The 15,000-nt window shown below is 40.8% G+C and overlaps 1 protein-coding gene across 2 annotated transcripts; it reads right to left on the bottom strand.

Moving 5' to 3' along the window:
* Positions 1-441: 441 nt before the first annotated feature.
* gtf2h4 (general transcription factor IIH, polypeptide 4) lies at positions 442-14,928 on the bottom strand. Of its 2 annotated transcripts, none has more exons than XM_058405368.1 (14): positions 14,794-14,927; positions 13,126-13,260; positions 12,830-12,934; positions 12,612-12,743; positions 12,318-12,503; positions 12,115-12,223; positions 11,926-11,994; positions 9,669-9,752; positions 8,292-8,484; positions 7,930-8,060; positions 4,800-4,847; positions 4,571-4,649; positions 2,860-2,921; positions 442-702 (listed from the first exon to the last, which is right to left on the bottom strand). In XM_058405368.1, exons 2-14 carry the CDS (start codon positions 13,239-13,241, stop codon positions 592-594), a joined length of 1,425 nt encoding a protein of 474 aa, XP_058261351.1. In that variant the 5' UTR covers positions 13,242-13,260; positions 14,794-14,927; the 3' UTR covers positions 442-591. The 2 variants fall into 2 exon arrangements, with proteins under 2 accessions (XP_058261351.1, XP_058261352.1); XM_058405369.1 differs by having other exon boundaries at positions 457-702; positions 4,571-4,701; positions 14,794-14,928.
* Between the last annotated feature and the right edge of the window lie 72 nt (positions 14,929-15,000).

Raw genomic sequence — 15,000 nt, 5'->3', positions numbered from 1 at the left:
TTTCTCTTAATCTCTGAGGTGCCACGTTTCTATTTATTTTTCCCATATTTCTGAAGGGAAAACAGTTAAACCTTCTTTTGTACATCAAAATATAAAATATCTTTAAAGGAGCTGATTTGAAACCTTAATTATCCAAATAAAGGCTTTCTTCTTCTCTAGGGTTCCTTCATGAATCATTTATTTATCATTTATTATTTGTCAGATATAAAATATAGTAAAACAAAATTATTTTCCTTGCATATCCCAGGAAGAGAGAGAGGATTAAGGGCCTTGAGGGCCTCAGGGGCCCAACAGTGGCAGACTGAAGGTCCTTGAGCTTGAACCCACAGAAACCCACTGGCCATGAAATCATAGTTTCACATCTAACAAAATTTCTCAACAATCTGGCTTCATAAACAAAAACACAAGAGAAGCAGTAATGACAAGAAAATCAATAAATCAACCAACAGCTTTTTATTCAAGTGCAAAATATTTCACATTAACTTATCCTTATTCTCGCTCCAACTCTTTAAACCGTACAGTTTTGATCATGTAGAAATGTGTTAAATGCATATATACAGCATATGAAGGACACATGGAGTCCGTTTCGTCCTACGTGTGACTCTTCTGTCTCTTCCAGAACCTCTTAACCTCGCTGTGTCCATGCGGCGTCACCACCATGACCCTGTGCTGTGGGTTCTGCCACACCAACACTCCCAAACCCTGCAGAAAAGATACACAAGTTAATGTGTATGAATAAACACACACTGTGCGTTTATTCATACACACTGTGCTTCTGAGCAAGATTAAGATTAACGCATGAAGTATTTTCAAGTGAAAAATTCTTACACCTTAAATGTTGTGCTTGGATTTTATTTCATCTCACCTTGTAAGTAACTAACAAATAAGTCAACCAAGAGTCTGATGAATTATTAATTTATTAATTAAGAACAATTTACTTGCAAAGCACAATTTAAACAGTGTCCACTGACCAAAGTGCTCTACAAAGTGATCTATGAGAAATATATTCCAATAGTGACTGCTCTCAAATGCGGTAAACAAGAACATCTGCAAATATACACTTTATATTGCCAAAAGGTTTGGGACACCAAATGACTGTGCACCTGTACACAAAGCAAGGTCCGTAAAGACATGGATGAGCGAGTTAGGAACTTGTCTGGCCTGACAGAACAGCTTTGTGATGAATTAGAGCAGAGACTGAGAGCCAGGCCAAAACTGGGATGTCTGCCTTTACATGCACATGAATTTAATATGGAGAGGTTTAGGAGTGCATTTATGGGAATGTTTGACCATTCCTCTAGAGGTGCATTTGTAAGGTCAGGCACTGATGTTGCCTGGCTCGTAGTCTCCGCTCTAATTCATCCCAAAGGTGTTCTATCAGGTTGAGGTCAGGACTCTGTGCAGGCCGGTCAAGTTCCTCTACACCAAACTCACTCATCTGTGTCTTTATGGACCTTGCTTTGTGCTCTGGTGTACAGTCATGTTGGAATAAGAAGGGGTCATCCCCAAACTGTTCCCACAAAGTTGGGAGCATGAAATTGTCCAAAATGCCTTGGTATGCAATCTACCTTATGAACAGTTAAATGTCCCTCCATTGTGCAATAACCTTATATTTATTTGTTACCATCTTATTCTATCCCAAAACCTTTGGCAACATAGTATACATAAACACACAATCATACACACAGGATTACATCAACACACTCGTTCTGATCTGTAAAAATAATTTTCACAAGATAACCATTCGACATAAATAATTTAAAATTGTGCGTAATTATTAGTTTGCTGTAAAAAAGACATTTAGTGAACATTTTCAGAAGGAGAATCCAGCACTTTGCACCAGTCTGTGGTATAGCTGTAAATTTTTCAGACATAAGAGTGTTGTCAGGTCTATTAAAACTTTCAACTCCACCTCCCAGGATGGACCACAGCAGCAGCGGACTCGTTCACTCACTTCTTCGTTCATAGTCCCTGGCCTTTTGATCACACTCAACTGTTTCCAATCCCACACACTCACACCCCTTTATTAGAATCTCTCACGTTCATGCCACTTGTGAAGTTTTCCAAAATAAGCCGTTTCACTTTGCCTGGTTTTGCTCGTGTCTGGTTCCTGATTATTATTCTTTGCCCTGTTCATACATTTTTCTGACCTGTGCCTTTTATCACTTATAGACTCCGTCTCTGAATATCCTTGTACCGTATGGACATTACCTTCTATAATAATGTACTGAATATGTGCAATATCTCCCACTGTGTCACTTTATGACGGCACACACATCAATTTTCACCACAGTGCACAACACATATAGCATACGAACGACTTTTCTATGATATATTGAGGCTTAAGCACTTTTTATACACACATCGCTATAGTGACCTTCAGTTTGCCTGTTGATTTGGATTTGTTGCTATTGTGTCATTATACTGCCTCACCTGCATCTGCACCCGTCTCAGACTCTCTATTGAAAAAGGATGAAGGGCTTTTTTGCTTTTACCTTCATGTCACAAGCTGCCATTTTGTCTTATTAGAATTTTAGAGAGAAAAAAAATGAGAGGCTGGTGAGAAAACGAGGCATGTTTACTAACCTGTGAATTGTACAACGTATCTATAAAGGGATAAAAAAAATGTGGTGTTTTTTTAATGACTAAAACTGTTCGTGACTGTGTGTTGAATAATAAGAGTAAGACCCTTTAATAAGGGTCATAAGGTCATTGTTTATTTTCCTACATCCACAAGGCCCCTAATGTAGTATTATTATTGCTTAGGGATGGTCCATTACAAGGCATGGTTCATAGAAATACAACCGGTCATGAGGGTCATGGTTATTAGAGAAAAGAAGGATAAATTTAGCAACCAACCTGAGCTCTATCGCGCAGAACCTCAAAATCAGCCTGTGACAGGAACTGGTTGTACAATACACCTGAAACAAAGAGCAGAAACAAAGAGCGTGTGAACGGAGGAGGGTGAGGAGAATGGTGGAGCTCTCAGCGGTATTCAGTGCCAGTATTCCTATTAAAGGGAATTATATTGTGAGAATGCCTATTACTGCTCAACTACGCCTGAGTGCCATTGACATTCAAAGGTCACGGGGGAAAAAAGTGTGTAATAGAGACTTCATTCTCCTCTGGAGCTTTTGGGGATGTGATCTGTCACGCTCGTAGAAGATTCATCCCGAGCACGTTCAGTTCACCTCGGATTAAATTGCTTCCTCGTATACAGTACGGCGCATCGTATAGTAGGAAGACTACAGCAAGTCATCCAGCAAGATAGCAATACCATCAAGATTTCGATAAGGCACCGAAAGCGAACCCGAACCGTCCGGAGGTGACATTTTAAGACGCCGGCTTAGTTTTGTTCGAGGATGTTGTTTAAATAAATCAATCGGAGCGACGATTCCTCCGTTCAGTACGGCGGCAACTGTAGGATCGTGCCGCGGCAAAGTTATAGCTCAAATCAACAGTGACTCGGTGACGGCGCTGTTCGAAAATAAAGGTCAACACAAACAGCATTCGGATTCGCATCGATATCTAGATGAGAGCTTGTCAAACGCACAGCACTTAGGTGCGTTTTTCCTCCACATATGACTCACCAGATACTTTCGAAACCCTTTATTAGGTGAGTCAGGTGTGTTTGTGCTGAGAAGGTACATAAAACAATAAAATACCGCAATAAGGTGGCAGAGACAATGCACAAATATATCGATATTGATCTTTATATGGTGACATTTTCACAATGTATACAGAAAAAAATCCAGCAGTGCCACAATAATAATAATAATAATAATAATAATAATAATAATAATAATAAGGACCAGATAGGGAAAAGGAAAAAGGTGGTGAAATTTCTTGAATCTGATTGGTCAAAAGGTCTAATTATTGGTCTAATTATTTATAACTGCTGTTTGTATTTGTTCTGGATAATCTGAGACTAATAAACAGTTTATTAAATGAAGAAAAGAGTATGTTTATTGATAAGGTGATGTTTTCTGGGAGGAGACATGGGGGCGTGGTCAAGAGGCAGAGAAGGCGGGTCTAATCGTAAAGCCTGATGATTTTCGCCTGCGTCATATTATTGCGAAAGGATTTATTTATGTCTCTTTAGGCTTTCAGAGACTCCTGTAACCCTCTAGCAAAAGTTGTTGATTATTTTCCTCTAATGGCACAAACCTCAGTGTTTTTATTCCTTAAATATCATTTTTATATGTAATAAATGAGGATATGAAGCTTAGTGGGTGCAAGTGTTGAGGATGCAGAAGACAGGGATAGGTGGAGAGAGATGATTCGCTGTGGTGACCCCTGAAGGGAAACGCCGAAAGAAGAAGAAGAAGAAATATCATTTTTATAAATATCTTTTTTTTTTTTTTTTTTACTGAAGTGTAACAATGTAGATATATAGTTCCTTCTGCTGTTTGTATAATAAATACGATACACATTTAGATGAATAGAAAGAAGCTACATGATATTTTAACAAATTATTCCATTTATTTCTACGTATTATTTTATCCGTCATTTATTAAATCCTGCTGTGTAATCGTCCTCACCACAGAAATAAGACATATAACGCCCTCACCTTCTGTAAACTGCAGGCGATCTCGCTCGAGCTCCCACAGTCTGATCTGATCCGTGATGGTTGGAGGCAGTACCGGCGTCTGTGAAGAAAAAAAAGAAAAAAGAAAGAGCAAAGGAAATAAAAGATGGTATCTTTCGATAAAAAAAAAAAAAAGACCGAAAGGTGTCTGAGTAAGTGAGATAAAAACATAGGAGCAAAGTGGAGCAAATGAAAAAGATTTTAAAGCTACCTGTTTGAGCATAACAGGATGTGCTCTGGTCCTCAGGAAGTGGATGATCTGAGGATGATAAGAGGAGATTAAAAAAAAGAAATAAAAAGAGCTAAGAAATTAGGAAAGTTTCTTATTAACAAACATAACTGAAAGTGATTTCTTTCTCCCAGAGGCATAAAGATGGAATTTTTTTTCTGTTTTGTTGTGTCCTTGATCAGCACTGCACGTCTCTGTCTAAAGTCAGAAGCTAGAAAGCGCTTTATTTCCAAGCATCTTTACACACATGGGGAATCTGACCTGGTGACACGAGCTCCAGTGCAGAAGAAAGTCTGGACATACATGAGAGTGCAGGCATACACAGGAATTAAACATCAGGAATGGAATAGATCAGTGATTAAATAATGCACTATGTACAGAAGTACAAATATAGAGATGTAATTATTGAAATGAATGTCCAGATGTGTTATTTACAAGCATGGTGAGATTCTATGTATAAATGTGTCAGTTGTGATGGACAGTGTATAGTTATGAAAGTTGTCCAAACTCAATTCAACCTGCGGGCAAAAAAACTGTTCTTGTGCCTGGCTGTTCTGGTGGTCAGTGCCCTGTAGCGGTGTCCAGAAGGCAACTGTCCAAAGAGAGAGTGGGCTGGGTGTGAGGGGTCCTTAGCCCTTTTCCTCACTCTAAAGATCTTGGAGGTTGGGCAGAGGAGCACCAATACCGTCCATTGTATTCTCTTGATTTGGTAGCTGAACCAAACTAGACATTTATGGATGTTATGTCATGTCTCACTCCACAGTAGTGGTTAATATGAAGCTCATATCAAAGTAGACAATCTTTAAGAATTTGTAGTGTTTCAGAAGTATTTATGTTTTTATCTAGCCTACTTGAGGCAATATATTCATAGAAAAATTCCCCAAAAAACAAAAATGTTTCCTATCTTCATATTAAATGGTGACATCAACCATGTTTCTGCTCTCTGAGATGCCCCAAGTGCTCCAAACATCCAAGATTTACAGGCGTTATCCACTAAAATGAAAACATCGCACACTGAAAGCCAACAGAATCCTGACTCATTTTATATCCAGAAAATCTTTCATTTGTTTACACTGATTGAAAATGTTCCAGGAGTCGATGGAAAAGAAAGCTAGTGTCCTGGTAGAAAAAGGATTAATTAATAATCTATAAAAATGCGTGTTGGTGTAAAAAAGACAGCCAGGTGTTGTGTAGCGGATACGGAGCGTAGCTTTACTGAAAGTCTAGCGAGCTCTTTGCACTCGACTGTGAATAATAATAGCTGCCATGTGAGTGGAGTGCCGTGTGATAGCGGCAGCAGCAGTATTGATGTAGTGCTAAAAGGATTTGCACAGTCTGCTACACCTTGGGAGAAGAAAATATAAACACGATAGATCATATCGCTGATCATCTAAAGCATCACACAGCAAGTCACTCGTACAGGCCTGTAGCTCACACACAAAAAAAAGAGTATTAAACTAAAGAAAAACAAGCACCGTGTTTTTTTTTTTATCCCTACAAATCTGTCTAGTTGTCTGTCTGCATTGTTTATAGTTGTGCAGGTGCAGATTGTGTTCTGGCCGAGTCGAACACGCCGTGCTGGAGCTGGGATTTGTTATAATATATTCTTTGTGTCTCTGGGGAATTTTACAATCCTAAAAGCTCAGCTCTGACTTACTGCTCAAATCAGGGTGTTTTTTTTCCCCCCGTGGCTGTTGTCGTTTAATATCTGATCTACTGTACAACCCTGTACTATACACACTCACATAATGGCTTTGAAGCAACGTGACTGATTGGTGCACGACATCAAGCAGCGGTTTTAACCACTGTCTCATTATAAGCGGTATATTTTGCAGATCTGGTTCATTTTCTTAGCTCATTTTCAGCTAACTGATGTCGTGATAAAAGTGAGGTGAGAGCAAAGCAACAGCTGAAAGATGTTACTACTATGAGCTGGGAGAAAGGGGGCGGAGCTTCCAGGTGATTAGTTAATATAGAGTGAATTTTTTTGCACTTATGGATTTTTTTAAATGGGTTTTTGGTTGAAAGCCTAAACTCTTGTCAATAACACACTCTTAAGATATTTACACACTTTGTTCTACATCAGTAAAGCCCAACTGATTTTATTTAAAAGCTTTTGTGTGTCTTTTACAGGGCTAACATGTGGCTTAATGAGCCTACAGAGGTTTGTGAGGACATTACGCTGAACAGGAAAACTCATCTACTGCAGCCTTCTTGTGTTTATATTCGTGATCTGGTAAACTATTCCAACTCCAACTTCACAAAGAACAGACTTATGGTCATTTATAGTATTTTCCTAGCATGTTTTTTTTCCTTAAAATCAAAAATTCGAAAGACTTAGCGGTACTGATGTTGAAGTCATGTGACTGTGATGAAGTTCATTCGCTTCAGCTTTTTAATTCTGGTGATTATATTTAGTCTTCAAAATTCATGCAAGTTGTCATGCACGATGGAACGTGTAGGAATCATAAACGGTTGGTTACAGAGCTTATTTCCTGCAATCATCCAAAAGCCAGTGGAAAAATCCAAAAAGAATGATTATCACTTCCAGGCCGTCTACAAAAATATCTCATCCCTGCAGCTCTCTACTGGTGATTCAAAACAGCTAGGCAAGAGTCAATCGTTTAAGATTCATTTGTGCATCTGAAATTTTCATTGGGGTAAAAAGATCTTTCGGTGTGTTTCTGTGAGTCAGTCTATCAAAGGGTTAATAATAAAATCCCCTTCTATTCCAGCCTGCTGTGTGTGGGCACATGGTAGCTCAGTGCTTAACGTGCTGGACTGCTGATTGGAAGTTCGTGAGCTCAAATCGCAGGACCACCAAGCTGCCACTGCTGTGCCCCTGAGCCTTAAACCTCATCTGCTCAGTTGTATAAAGGAGATACATGTAAGTGGCCTTGGATAAGGGTGTCTGCCGAATGCAATAAAGGGGATGTGGTAGCTTAGTGGTTAAGGTGTTGGAGGTTATTGAATCCCAGGTTCAGCTGCCACTGCTGGGCCACTGAGCAAGGCCTTTAACCCTCAATTTGTATAAAATGAGATAAATTGTAAGTCGCTCTGGATAAGGACGACTGCCAAATGCTGTAGATGTAAAGTAAATTCATATTTCTACCTGTTGTGCTGTGATGCCGTTAGCAATAGCCTGCTGCACAGACTCTCTGGTGACCTGCGCCACGACCACGTTAGGAAACCGATACAGCATCTCGCTGAAGAGAGCAACCAGAGCGATCTGCAGCTCCGAATCTGAGAGAAACAACACCAGTGCCGGTCAGTACAATCAGCGGTCCTGAACAAGAGGGCACGATATGACAAAAAAAATATCATATCACAATACTTTAACACAGTTCTCCAATGATGTGGCTTCGTGACTGCATGCTAAATATCAGCAAACCAGTAACAATCTAATGGAAGAGTCTAATGACTTCCCTGAAAAAGAGGGACAGACAAATCAGCTCAGTCTTTCATCATACGCACTTGTGTAAGCGTAAACACGATAGTTGGTTTCTACCACAATGAAACCGGAGTCTCCTGTTCCTGAGGAAGGAGTCAAAGCAGTAGAAGAGGAGGAGGAAGAGGATGATGATGATGATGATGATGAAGAGTTGGCAGTGACTCCGGCAGCCAGCGTTATCGCCAGTCTAGTGGGGTAGTACCTCCTGGACTTCCTCTACACAAGTGAGAGAGAGATGACAGAGTTAACACAATAAAGTTAATCATATTCCTATAATATAATAACATCCCAAAGTGTTAAATATTTGATATATTAAAGATCATCATACGAGTGGTGTCCCATGTGACGAACTACACACCATGTCATTACACTGTGCACTATGTACCCTAGGATCTAGTGCACAAATATCAAGAGGGGTCGTATTGTCTCAAATGGATGAGCTTTAAATGTTGAAAAAGTGTCGTTGACCATCTTGAAATCTTCGTCTCCTCCAGCGTCAGCACCTGGTAGCCCCGCCCCTCTCCCTTTATGTAAGCAAAGCTGTGAGTGTTAATTGCATGCCCAATATTCCACGCTTCACTTATTTTTTCAGTTGAATAAGAGCATCATCCGTTTTGCATGAACCTCATATTTTTTTTATCCATTTCTAGCTACTATTTATTGTATCCCTGCTATCACTTATGTTATAAAAGCTATAATAAGTCACACTCTTTCTATCTCTGGAAGTTGGTCATGTGACTGAGAAACCACTAAGACTCCTTCATCTTCTCACAGAAAGCTTAATCGTTATAACACGCATGCCCTTATGTTAAATAAGACATTTGTAAGACGAACTTTATTATTAGTCTTAGATTATGTAGACTTTCTTCCACATAACATGCAGTGAGTTAGTGGTTGCTATAGAAGCCATAATCAGACAAAGGTTTAGGGAAGGTTATGGGCAAAAATGCTTTATTTTTCTTCTTGCATTTTTCAAAATTTGTGTGGTAAGGTGCTTTTTTTGCAGGAAACTACTTGAATTGATGAAATCGCAAGCACAGGATACTTCTAATTAATAGGATACTACTAATTCCTGCTACTGAAGCCACATATGTAAAGACTTTCTATGCTCCACGCACGTGAATGGAAGACGGCTTCGTCTGAATTTGTGTTGTGACGATATCACGCGACGCGTCTCGACCCTAAAACTGTAGAAAATCTGCGGTAATTTGGAAAAATTGTAATCAGGTTCAAGAATTCAACAGTACTGTGCTATGATTCATGTTACTACACCAAGCACTTTCACTATATTCTCACATACTGTACTTTTAAAATGCTAGATCAGCATTAACAAACTTCTCTAGAACCTTCTAAACGGTCTCCTGGAGGCATTTTATCATTTAAACAGCATGATGACTAACCTTTCTCTGGAAAACCAGGCCGAACTCTCGCAAGTGCTGCAGGAACGTCAGCAGAGACTCGCTCATGCCTTCAACAGAATAGTCCTGTGATGACAAAACGGGAAAAATTACAAGGACAGTTTCTTTGCTTGTGAGTCACTGAGCATACGTTTTGGGTTAGGAGAAACTATTTTCGAGTTTTTACGCTTTGTTAAAGTGGACTAATTCAATAAACAAAGTGTGCAGGAGAGATTTTTCTTCTGTCTTCAGTCAGATATTGTCCTTCTGTCATGTTCGGTGGTGAAGATGGATGCAGGTGCAAACTTTATTGTGCTCGGAGTAAGAAAGAAACCGACATTGTGAGTAGGCAAAGAACAAGACTGAGGAAAACAAAGCAACTAAACACAATCCATATCATTAAAAGCTTGACAATAAGACTGAATCACAGGAACAGGAACCAAGGTGAAATCACGCAGGTGATGGACACTGGGACAAAGGATGTGTCAAAGATGTGGTCAAGCACTGATTAAGCATAAACCTTGTTTTGGTTTTTATATGATATATACACTATATTGCCAAAAGTATTCGCTCACCCATCCAAATAATCAGAATCAGGTGTTCCAATCACTTCCATGGCCACAGGTGTATAAAATCAAGCACCTAGGCATGCAGACTGTTTTTACAAACATTTGTGAAAGAATGGGTCGCTCTCAGGAGCTCAGTGAATTCCAGCGTGGAACTGTGATAGGATGCCACCTGTGCAACAAATCCAGTCGTGAAATTTCCTCGCTCCTAAATATTCCACAGTCAACTGTCAGCTGTATTATAAGAACGTGGAAGTGTTTGGGAACGACAGCAACTCAGCCACGAAGTGGTAGGCCACGTAAACTGACGGAGCGGGGTCAGCGGATGCTGAGGCGCATAGTGCGAAGAGGTCGCCAACTTTCTGCAGAGTCAATCGCTACAGACCTCCAAACTTCATGTGGCCTTCAGATGAGCTCAAGAACAGTGCACAGAGAGCTTCATGGAATGGGTTTCCATGGCCGAGCAGCTGCATCCAAGCCATACATCACCAAGTGCAATGCAAAGCGTCGGATGCAGTGGTGTAAAGCACGCCGCCACTGGACTCTAGAACAGTGGAGACGCGTTCCCTGGAGTGACGAAACGCGCTTCTCCATCTGGCAATCTGATGGACGAGTCTGGGTTTGGCGGTTGCCAGGAGAACGGTACTTGTCTGACTGCATTGTGCCAAGTGTAAAGTTTGGTGGAGGGGGGATTATGGTGTGGGGTTGTTTTTCAGGAGCTGGGCTTGGCCCCTTAGTTCCAGTGAAAGGAACTCTGAATGCTTCAGCATACCAAGACATTTTGGACAATTCCATGCTCCCAACTTTGTGGGAACAGTTTGGAGCTGGCCCCTTCCTCTTCCAACATGACTGTGCACCAGTGACCAAAGCAAGGTCCATAAAGACATGGATGACAGAGTCTGGTGTGGAGGAACTTGACTGGCCTGCACAGAGTCCTGACCTCAACCCGATAGAACACCTTTGGGATGAATTAGAGCGGAGACTGAGAGCCAGGCCTTCTCGTCCAACATCAGTGTGTGACCTCACAAATGCCCTTCTGGAAGAATGGTCAAAAATTCCCATAAACACACTCCTAAACCTTGTGGACAGCCTTCCCAGAAGAGTTGAAGCTGTTATAGCTGCAAAGGGTGGACCGACGTCATATTGAACCCTATGGATTAGGAATGGGCTGTCACTTAAGTTCATATGCGAGTCAAGGCAGGTGAGCGAATACTTTTGGCAATATAGTGTATATATATATTTTTAAATGAGTAGCCTACGGTATTCACAAATGACTCAAAAACTAAGCCATTTTTAATAAATAATCAGTTTTAAAAAACTCCCAGAATGAATGTTATGGATGGGTTAAGGGCCTTGCTCAGGGGCCCAACAGTGGCAGCTCCATTATATGTATGTATAAATATAGGTTTGTATTAATATAAGTTCTTTCCATTGGATGCTTACTAGAGTCAGGACATTTCTGTGGTTGAATATAGTAAGTAATATTCTTTCTCCAGTGTGTTAGACCCAGTGTATTGAACAGAAATAGTAAAAAGGCAGCCATGTGGGATTCAGCCTCATTGTGTGCAGAAAAAATAGCAAAAACCTTAACTATTTTCCGTCACTGGCAGTCTTAAAACAAAACTGTAGTCAGTTATTAACAGTGATTATAACAGTTATTGTGTTTGTCAGCCAATTTGGATGAAAATACTGACCCTGCCAAGGGTGGAGAAACTCAGCTGGAACAGGAAGGAAAGAATCTCCACGAGGTCCATCCCTCTAGACTGTGAGAGGGAAAAACAAAGAAATAAATATATTAGAATACCAAAAAACAGGTGTCTTTTTGCTTTATTTCACTTTACAGAAGAACAGTTGAAATATGGGCCAATGGCCAGAGAACAGACCTGCACTGTTTTGAGGTACTGCAGGGTGAAGTACCACAGCTGAGAGGCCGTGTCGAGTAGCAGAAACTGAAACCCAGCTGAAGTGATGCACGGCGCTTCACCAGCCTCACTGACAGAGTGTATGAAGCAAAGGATCACATTATACTCGTTCCTGCTTGCTGCACTTACATCAAATACAGCAAAAATCCCAGACTGATGTTTACCTCTTCATGAGGCCGGCCTGGATGAGGAGCTGAGCGAGGTCCTGGCTGACTGCAGCACTTGGGGAGCCCACCATGAAGTGCAGGATCACCTCCCAGCGCTCCATGGCGTAGCGGTCCAGGCTATCTATGTCCCGCGCGTGCCGATCAGGGCCGAGACTACTGCCCTCATCTGCCCACGGCTTACCTCTGAGGGACCGGAAATAAAATTGACGAACACCGATAAATATCAGTTTTAGCTTAGTGTTTACTACAAAAAAAAAATAAAAATTACTACAGCAAGTTCGCTCATCTCACCCTCCGAGCAGTGCGATCCTCAGGTTATCCTTAAACACAGGGTTGAGCACGATGCCCTGAAGGCCTCCCTGCAGCTGCTGGCTGTGCCACAGTCTCAGTCCAGTCAGCATGGACACACACTGGTCATGATCCCTGTAACACAGCTGAAGCTTAGAAAAAAAAAACGATTGGATTTCGACCTTTACCTTGGATTAAATTGATCATGGATATGAGCTCACTTTTGGCTGTCTTTTTTGACCCACAATGCCACGGCTGCCTGCGGGAGGGCGTGATCCAGGAACAGCATTCGCATCACATAATTCTTTGCCAGAGATGGGAGCTCCCTGAGGAGAAATAAAATAAGCGATGACGAAGCATACGACAACCCTAGTCTCTATTCTAAACTTTAAATCACACCAGCAGACAATTACACTATAAGGGACAAATTAATGTTCATGTCAGCTGCAATTTTAATACAAATTCTTTCAAAACAACCACAAGATTATCTGTCTATTTAATCCATAAACCTGTGAACCTGTAAACGGCGAGACATGTAGCTGGGTGGTTGTACAGTCTGTCCAGGATGTCCGGACTCAGTTCCTTCAGGTATTCATGAAGGTTCTTGCACTGCAGTTGTACTCGGAGCTTCATCTTTAAGTGTTTGTCTCAACTGAAGAAAAGCAGGTATAGAACAGAACCGGGTTAAACACTTTCATCTAAAACATATTCCAGAAATCTGTTCACATTAACAGCTGGATTGTGTGTGTGAACACATCTGCATAGAGAACAATCTGAGAGGTGGTCTGAGAGGACAAGGTCACAGGATACTACCACAGGTTCGTATAAAATATATCGAAACAAACTTGTCCAAAATATCACAAATATTTTTCTTCTTCTTATAGATTAATAAACAAAATATTATTTAGAATATTAATCTCACATGAGTAATCTTGTGCGAGTAAAAGTATTTGTAAATGTTTAATAACAAGTCTACAGAACTACCCAATTGTTGTGACTTGTATATTACCTCCAGCTTGTTAGTAAAACTAATTAACGGGATCTGTTCCATGTACACTATATTGGCAAAAGTTTTGGGACACCCTTCCAAATCATTGAATTCAGGTGTTGTTTTTCAGGGGTTGGGCTCGGCCCCTTAGCTCCAGTGAAAGGAACTCTTAATGCTTCAGCTTCATACCAAGACATTTTGGACAATTTCATGCTCCCAACTTTGTGGGAACAGTTTGGGGATGACCCCTTCCTGTTCCAACATGACTGTACACCAGTGCACAAAGCAAGGTCCATAAAGACATGGATGAGTGAGTTTGGAGGAACTTGACTGGCCTGCACAGAGTCCTGACCTCAACCTGATAGAACACCTTCGGGATGAATTAGAGCGGAGACTGTGAGAAGGGCAAAAACTGGGACGTCTGCCTTTACATGCACATGAATGTAATATGGAGTCGTCCTGTCCTTTGCAGCTATAACAGCTTCAACTCTTCTGGGAAGGCTTTCCACAAGGTTTATGAGTGTGTTTATGGGAATTTTTGACCATTCCTCTAGACGTGCATTTGTGAGGTCAGGCACTGATGTTGGACGAGAAGGTCTGGCTCACAGTCTTCCTTCACACCAAACTCACTCATCCATGTCTTTATGGACCTTGCTTTGTGCACTGGTGTGCAGTCATGTTGGAACAGGAAGGGGTCATCCCCAAACTGTTCCCACAAAGTTGGGACCATGAAATTGTCCAAAATGTCTTGGTATGCTGAAGCATTAAGAGTTCCTTAACAACAACACCTGAATGCAGTGATTTGGAGGGTTGTCCCAAAACTTTTGGCAATATATATATAGTGTATTTGAATAGTTTTAACTACCGTGATACATTTTTGATATATCGTACATCGTTAATGTAGAGAATGTTACTAATACACAATGATCAAATATAATTAGGATTACTACAAAAAAAACTAATGGGGTTATTAAGACAATTCAACATGTCAACTTTACCCTGAACTCAAATACTTGGAAACACATTTTAACCGCAAGCACTTGAACTCTTCTCTTTAACACTAAACGGCAGATAAGTGGACACTTATCATCTAAAGCAGTTTAAACCGGCATGTGGGCTAAAAAGAAAAATAACAACGCGGACAAATACCGCGTGGAGCTTTAAGTCTTCTATAAGCACTTTTTCCATAAGCCTTACCTTATTTAATCAACCATAAAAATGAAACAGATTCCATAACATGAAATATTGCCATGTTGCTATTGTGCAGCTTCAGAACGAGTGGAGCAGAGAGCCATGTTGGAATGATCACGTGACACACACGAGACAGAACGAGCTCATCTGATTGGCTGCGGCGCTCAACGGTGGGCGTGGCCATGGAACTATGGTACCACACGACTCTATAGT

The sequence above is a fragment of the Hemibagrus wyckioides genome, linkage group LG12 (assembly GCF_019097595.1).
Source record: "Hemibagrus wyckioides isolate EC202008001 linkage group LG12, SWU_Hwy_1.0, whole genome shotgun sequence".
In the NCBI taxonomy this organism is placed as follows: Eukaryota; Metazoa; Chordata; class Actinopteri; order Siluriformes; family Bagridae; genus Hemibagrus; species Hemibagrus wyckioides.
The sequence above is the reverse complement of the archived record's forward strand: the minus strand, read 5'-3'. Positions and strand labels throughout refer to the sequence as shown.